Raw genomic sequence first — 8,515 nt, 5'->3', positions numbered from 1 at the left:
GAGGTCCTGCTTTTTAATCTTCTTCCTAGCTCCCTAAAATCTGCTTTCAGGACCTCATCCCCCTTCTTACCTAAGTCATTGGTACCAATGTGGATAACGACCTCTGGCTGTTCACCCTCCCCCAGAAGAATGTCCTGCAGCCACTCCGTGACATCCTTGACCCTGACACCAGGGAGGCAACACACCATCCTGGAGTCACGTTTACTGCCGCAGAAACGCTTGACTGTTTCCCTAACTAATGAATTTTCTATCAGTACTGCTCTTCCACTCCTCTTCCTCCCCTCCTGTGCAGTTGAGCCACCTGTGGTGCCACAAACGTGGCTCTGACTGCACTCCTCTGAGGAACCCTCACCCTCACCAGTATCCAAATGTAAAATCGATTAGCGAGTGAGATCATGTCAGGGGACTCCTGCACTACCTGCCTGGTGATCACCCATTTTCTATCTGCCTGCATCTATCTGACCACCTCCCTAAACGTGCTATCCATGTAGTTCTCTGCCTCGCAGAGACACAACAGTGACTTCAGCTGCCGCTCGAGTTCCAAAACCCGGAGCTCAAGCATTTGCAACTGGTGACACTCCCTGCAGATGTCTTTGTCCAGGACGCATGGTGCTTCCATGACTTCTCACATGCCACAGGCTGTACATTCCACTCAGCAGAGCTGCCCTGCCATACTTTAACTTTACAGACTATTTATAAGTAGAATAGCTTACCAGGTACTCACCAAACAGCTCCTTCCACTGCACCGAAGCAAGAACCAAATACTGGAGGGTTAAAAACGTAGAAAAAGGAAAAATGGAGCACCTCCTCCCCCTTCACCGGACTCGCCACTCACCAAATTCGCCACTCGCCCAACTTGAATCTCCACACACTGCTTGTCACCTGCACACCGTGAGTCTAATAGACCTCACCAATGATGATAAAGCTTTGCCAATACTAATAAACCATACTACTATTAGTAAACCTTACAAATACTGATAAATCCTAATAATACTTAATACAACTTCCATATTCTAAATATAAAACCTAACAAAAAGGCTACAACTGTATGGATGAGGTACAGCTATGATGCCCTCTACAGTCAAAAGGCTTGCTGGCACTCACTGACCAGGCCAACACATGATGAATAGCCCACATGCGTTGCATACTGAGATGCTGTTAGTCCTGTGAAATTGCCCTGCAGGGTCAGGCTCCACTTTCACCCAAGAGGAGAAGGACATGAAGAGGTGAGCTGCCATCTTAAATACAACAGAGTGGCTATTTAAGAGTCAACCAACCACATTGCTGGAGTCACATATGGGCCAGAGCTGGTAGGAATGGCAGAATTCCTTTCCTAAAGGACATTAGCGAAAGCGATGCGTTTTTACAACAATTTGGTATTTTTATGCTCACTATTACTCATACTAGTTTTTAATTTCAGCTTTTATTTGGTTAATTGAATTTAAATTCCCCAGTTGCCGTGGTGGGGCTTGAACTCACATCTCTGTATCATTAGTCCAGGCCTTTGCATTACTAGTCCAGTAACATTACCACTACCCTACTGTATCCCCTTACACGAAAAACAATGGAAATCTCATCGATGAATTTCTGTAGTTGTGTTTATTATAAAAGTACCTTTCAGATGACAGTAGATTTTATTTTAACTGCGCAATTAAACTTGACAGTCAGTGATTACTTTGTAAAAAATGCCAGGAAAACTATGTTAACTAAAGCATACAATACACTGCTTAGTTCTGTATGCAGTCACAAAATTAAAATGAGCACAAGTTCCAAGACTGCAATTTAATGTTGAGGCAAAAAACACTTATTGAATGTAATTTCAGAGATTACATGCAGTGATCTACAAATTAGTCTGCTCCATTTAAGACCATTTAGAAAATTAGCAGCCCCTTATAATGCAGTTGAAGAAAAAGGTTGTCAGCAGGATGCCTTAAATTTAACACAATATACTGCATGGTTCAATTTTTTTCCCCCTTTTACAACTTCACACATGTCCTGTACCCCTTCTTCAAAGTTTGCACTCAGAAGAGGAACAAATGCAACCCTTTTTCAAGAACGGTTTAAACACTTCAGCATAAATATATCAGAGATTTTTTTTCCACGCAGGGCCCAGAAACCAAAGCTGAGGAAAGCATCACAGATTTAAACACGCTGTCTCTCCAAGAGATCGTCATCACTCAAATCTGAATCATCGTCATCTATCTCCCCCTCAATGACTGATCGTTTTCCTTTGCAACAGGAGACAGTTAATCCAATTAGGAAGACCTGTGGATATAAAATAGTCCCATTAATTCAAAGCATGAATTGGAAATTTAAAAAGGTGACTTTTCAACAAGAACTGTTCAGAGTTACAATACTGACTAAGATAGAGAGACCACAGTAGAATCCTGGGCCATAAAATAAGTAAGCTGAATGTTGGGTTAACTTCAAGCAATCCCAGGCCAGGTACAACATGGTCAGTTCCCCCTACTTGTCACAGTTTAAGCACACTTCTGACTATAGTAATGTGGCATTTGCATTTTCCACAAGTGGCCTCCTTTTTCCTTTGAGTGAGATTACCAGTTTAGTGCCAAATTATGAGTTGTTTTATATCCATCATGTAAAGAAAATAGAGTAATTAAAATAAAAGCATCTCACATTCTGCATATGCCATTTTGGAAGCCTCGCCCATAGGCCATCATTTGCTGATGAAATACAACACTCCTGGGCACTTCTTCCCTCAGCACTGCTTTTGGTCCTGCTGCTAATGAAGAGATTATGGCTGCTGCTTGCTGTAGGCAGCAATTCTCAGAACAGAAAGGGCCCCTCTACTGCTCCTCTCTGGATGCCAGATACAAATGAGCTGCCAACATTTGTGTAGCATTTCTATATACCTGCCTATAATACGGCAGATGCACTTGAATCCCCCATCAATTCTGGCAGGGAATCTTGGAAGTGGTGGGGACGATTGGAGAGCCAACCAATCGGCTTTTGCTGCCTTCCTTATCTCATTCCACTGGAGTTAAAGTGGCTTCCTGGAATAACTCCAGCAGAAAATCCAAACTCTTATGTTTTTCCCTCCAACGCATGAAAAAAAATGTTGTGTACACCTGTAGCTTAAAGTTGCAAAGCCAGGCATGTATGATTCGACCGGTAGGCCAGTGCTTTGTAATAATCTAAGGTTTCCTTGTAAGTTTTAGAGACATAATTTCAAAGATAAATACTGGCCAACAGCTAAATTAAAATAGCAACCAAAACAATGTACTTACAGCAATGAATGCCCAGTTGCCAAAGTAGTACACAACATTGAAGAACCAGAATTTGTGAAGGAAGAGATATGTCCGTGTCACTGTGCACTGATCTAAAGTTCAGAGTAAAGGCAACAATCAATGACTTGAAATCAAAATGCATGTTTGACAATTCATAAATCAATCAGTCATGTCACAGCAACAATTTGGTTTTATTTCCTCAATTTCCTCCTGACCTCAAATGCTCTTCTTTCCTTTCCTGATATTGCTGATCCATGCTGAGCACCCTTGAGTACTGTTCTCAAGTGACAATTCAAGCCTCAATGGCAAGCAATTAGCAGCAGCATCATAGCCAAGTTCAAAGCTGTCTAACCTGACAACTCATTGGACAGCGATTGTGGCCAGGAACCTGAATGGATTTCCATCTCCTGCGCACAGGGTTAGGGTTAGCTAATGTTCCTAATGTAAATTCAGACAGGCTGGGGATTGAAACTGGATCTTAATGGTCTGTATATCTCAGCTACACACTGCTGTAACCAGCTGAACCAATGGAGGAGATCTACATCATTGCTTTTAATTAAATGGCATACTTGTTTACTTTGCATTCTGACTTTCACCTTTATTTCTACATTTAGAATATGCACATGAATAAATAATTGAAGGAAAAGCCTGCTGCAGGCATGACCCATTTATCAATTGCACATTAAATGACGGCTGTTTCAGAAATGCAGCACTAAATGACATTGCGTAAGCGCAGCGCTGAAGACATACAGCAATGGTGTACAAGGTAAGTTTGCCTCTTAAACACACATTTTTTAAATGCAGTGTGTGGCCTTATTTAAATTTGTCTAATTCCTTCAATTTGAAATGGGCTAAAACAAAACAGACATCAGATAAGTTAAAGCCTCATGAAAACTTAATAAAATAATATGTAAAGGGTTACCTTATGATACATTTCACTTGACTACTGCAATGATATTTACTGGCCAGCTTCCCAGCCTCCACCTCCTAAACTTCAGCTAATTGGATGACCCCTATTCTTGCTGACTTAAATTGGCACCCATTCCTTTAATATCTCTAATTTGAAATTAGCATGTTTTAACTCCTTCATGGCCTTGCACTCCTCTCTCCCTGTAACCTCCCCTCACTCTACCACCCTCCTAAGCACAAACTCTCCATTCTTTTGACTGTTCTGCAGTCCCCTCCAAACTCCCATGATTGGCGATCATGCCTTCAGCCACCTATGCCCACACTCTGGAATTCCTTGCCTAAGCTTATCTGCCTTTCTAGCTCTCTCTCCTCCTTTAAGCCCTTCCTTAAACATCACATCTAAAACACCACACCAGGCTTTTGGTCACCCCTCCTGGTATTTCCTTTTCAATCCATTCTGGTACATTTGTGCAAACTGACCTTGTGCTTGCCAATGATGTAACTGAGGGATGGCACGTAGATGAATAGAAAGGGACTAAGGATGGAATCCTGTAGCACACTTGAAGTGGCTGTGTGGCTAAAGGAGGATAAACCAAGATCTTTGCCAACAACAAAACCAAGCCCAGCAGCCAACAATGAACATTGTTTACAAATAGGTCAGAAAATAAATGGGTAATTTTTGATGATACACCTTTACAAGTATTAGGGAGGGAGGACTTTTGCATAGTGCCTCATTATGACAGTGACACATCTCATACGGTGTTAAAATTCAATGGGATTAATTCTGTTGTGACAGTAAATAGAAACTTTTTTGGTCATTGCACATTAAAAACCAGATTTTGCCTGTTACTATAAGAATACACATCTTACGTGCACCAGTGTCAAGTAAAAAGGGTGTGAGATGGGGACCTGGAAGGAGTTTTGTAAAACTTGATTATTAGTGCGTTCTGGAGTCAGTTTGGGACATGGCTCTGGCATCATGCTGCCACTTTCATGCTTTAACAGAATTTAATCATTTCAATAGTATTAAGAGCTGGACTAAAAAAAAATACAATTACTCAATTTTTGTTCACAAATCTATATGATTTAAGATTTACATCTAGCACTTATCCAAAGGATGTGAGGAACTGCCTGAAGTTTACATTTAGCTTATGAAAGATGCCAATTGGCATAATTTTCAAGGTCTAAAAAAAGTACCTGAGTAAATCACACTTGGCACTTTCAAAGTCACTGTACATTTTGTAGTCTCAAAAAACTATTTTCCTAAAACAAAAACAAAATCTCTGAAGAGAAAGAGAGGTTGCCTTCAGATGCCATGACCGAATTCTATTTTTCCCTCAGTTCTCTTCCCTGCACTTAAGGGATTGCACTCTGCTCCTTCCCTTCCTCTTAGAACTCCTCATTTTATATCTATCCTCTGCCAAATGTTTTGCCTTCTTCCCATTTTTGAATTTGGAGTATATTCTGTGATATTTTGGGGCCACTCTGCATGGGCAATCTTTCTACGGTTGAAACACACAGGATTATTTTGAACCATACTGAACTGCCACTTAGGTTCTTCCCCCCGCCCCCCCCAACACAGTTATTGGCACTTTTGGTGACATGATCACACTATTTCAGCTTGGAAGGAGATGAGATGACAATCAGATTAGAGTCAAAAAAACAAATGGCAGAAGAAAATATAAAGATTGGGAAGGAACACCAGTGATGGAGGGAAATAAAAATTCAGAGAATAAAGTTAAAGGTTTAAAGGGAAAAGTAAAAAGCCAATGAGCTGAAAATATAAAACACAGCTCACTGAATACAGATCTACATATCAGTAAAGTAAGAAACAGAGGTATGAAGAATCAGAAAGAATAATGAGCAATAGACTGGGATGACATAAATATGACCAATGGTTAGGAGATTTACTGCGATTAAAACAAGTGTTATTTCCTAGTAACTACAGAAGGATTCAATTCTGGTCTGCTTACAGTTAACTCAGAACACATTTTTTCCAATAGTGAGCACTGATGCATGGACATTGACCAGAATGCCTGCTGGAAAAATAAATTTCTTGCCTCCACAGACAGATACATGTAAACACAATTAGGAATTTAACCACAAGTTAGTTAAGCAGTATCTGATCAGATGTTATATTTGTTATAACTTGGAACACACAAGGCAATGTCAGCCTCTTATGGGACTTTTAAATCTAATTTTTCTTAAAAAGTTTGCACACTAGAAAAAGTCAATCCATTTTAATTTTAAAATTCTCCACTTATCTCTCAACTTTTCACCATATAACAGGCAGAATTGGATAAAGCATTGCTAATATTATGCTTCACCTCTGCACTCTAAAACTGGAACTGCAACCTCCTAGGGAGCCGCTGTGCAAGTCTGATATAAAAATGCAGCATAAGATTGAAAACAGACATCAAATTTTGGACATAATGATATATTTCTTCCTAGACACTACTTATATATATTACATAAAAAATATATATATTGTTATGACCAAGGCGGGAGGAATGCACTGTTAATTCAGACCCACTTCTCCACAAGTCACAGCATATCAATAAATTTTACCACTTACCGAAACAGCCAATTAGATACTCTATTTGTCCCCAGAATAAAGCACACCAACCAGGTTTCTTTATAAACAACAAAATTAACCAACAAATTTATTACAAAACCAAGTTTTAACCAATAATGAAGAAAATCTATATATGAATTGAAATATTAAAGCTCCTTATTTTTTCCTAGCCCTCATGCGCACACACACACACACATACATCCAAAAACCGGTTTACTGGGAAAAAAGGAATTTTTGGTGGACAGCTGTTTCATAGGAATAAAAGGAATTAAAAATTTTTTGACTGTAATGATCTGCAAGGAAGTTCTTTGGTTTGGCGAGGTGTCTCAAAGTCGAATAGTTGAATACCACTCCAACTCCTTCCAGACAACGTTGATTAACAGTCTGTGATGGGTAGACGTTCAAAGAAATTCAACTGTAGATGGTTTCACACAGGTCTTGCATCAAGGGTGTAGCATCAGGTGTCAGTTCTCACATTCGATGCAAAAGTCCTATGTTAAAGATGCAAGATTTCTGCAAATTTAGGGTTTCTTCATAAGTGCAGGAGGTAACAGTACCACTTCATACAAGCTTTTGATTTTCAAGAGCAAGGATTCTTTACAGAGAGATAATACTTTTTTGGTTCTTCTTCTGATCTCCTGGCAGGTCCAAATCAAATTCCAATTGCCTGCTTTAGTCCAAACCCACTGGCTTTTAAACAGTTCAAAATGAAACCAAAACCTTCCAGAAACAAGTCATATGCCAAGTCATAAATTCTCTCTTGTCACACAAAGGGTAGCTCTGAGGTCGAAACCCCCCTGCTGGTTTCCTTGAAATTACCTGGTTTCCAGTATTTGTTTACTGGTCAAAACCAGGAACCTCTTGTTGACCCTGCCTTCCTTCCAAAAGCATCCATAAAGTTCAGCTATCTCCAGATGTCTCAATGTCCACTGAAATCATTTTCAATTTTTAAAAAATTTTGAATCCCAAGTTTTAATACAAAAAAATGGAAATCCTCATAACAATACACATAAACACACACACACACACAGGACAGCTGGGGGGGGGGTGGGGAGAGAGAGGAACACAGAAAATTTACAGCACAGAAAGGTCATTTGACCCATCGTGTTTCTGCTGTTGAAAAAAGTTATCTAGCCTAATCCTACTTTCCAGCACTTGGTCAAAAAAGGCCCAGACAGACAGAAAGAAAGAGAGAAACACACACACACACACAGATGGACAGGCTTTTTAAAAAGCAAACCTTCCTTTGTTTTATTTAATAGTTTACAGCTATATAGGCCAATACCAATCTCACAGGACCATTGCAACAAAGTTATTCAAAATAAACTGATAGCAAACTTCTAAGACATTTGCTTAGACAAATGCCTACAAAAAACCCCTCTCTTTACTGGTCTGGAAAGCTATCCCAACTATTTAAAAGACTCAACAAGCCTATAAAAATGGCAAGAAAAACAACAACACATTGTCTCTATCTCAATTATACTGATGGTTTTGCATGGACATACAGGAATTAAGAATGGCACTTCTGTTAATCTTGCCTGGTCACATCTTATTGGTAACATCTCGATTGTTATAATGCAGGGTCACCCCTAACTCAGCTTGAGCAATGCCAAAGGGGATCTGTCAAATATACACACAGTTCCCACACTAACATGTAGTCCTGCCAGAGGTAGAGTGAAAAATAAGGAACAGTAAAAACATAAGTAGGATTTTTATTTTAATAAATTGGCTTAGCATTAAAGAGGAGGTAGGAGTATTCTGCACTAGAACTTGGGAAGACTAA

At 39.7% G+C, this 8,515-nt stretch overlaps 1 protein-coding gene across 1 annotated transcript in view; it reads right to left on the bottom strand.

Annotated features, from left to right (window-relative positions):
- Window positions 1–1,584: 1,584 nt before the first annotated feature.
- lmbrd1 (LMBR1 domain containing 1) overlaps window positions 1,585–8,515 on the bottom strand; it is a 343,563-nt gene continuing 336,632 nt past the window's right edge. Inside the window, exons 15-16 of the mRNA XM_068020139.1 lie at window positions 3,249–3,340; window positions 1,585–2,265 (exon numbers count right to left, since the gene is read on the bottom strand). Of these exons, the coding sequence (XP_067876240.1) occupies window positions 2,143–2,265; window positions 3,249–3,340 (215 nt within the window). The 3' untranslated portion in view covers window positions 1,585–2,142. The remainder of the gene's footprint in view (window positions 2,266–3,248; window positions 3,341–8,515) is intronic.

Source organism: Heterodontus francisci, chromosome 3, assembly GCF_036365525.1.
Source record: "Heterodontus francisci isolate sHetFra1 chromosome 3, sHetFra1.hap1, whole genome shotgun sequence".
NCBI classification, from domain to species: Eukaryota; Metazoa; Chordata; class Chondrichthyes; order Heterodontiformes; family Heterodontidae; genus Heterodontus; species Heterodontus francisci.
Note: the sequence above shows the minus strand (reverse complement) of the source record. Positions and strands in the feature narration are given on the sequence as shown.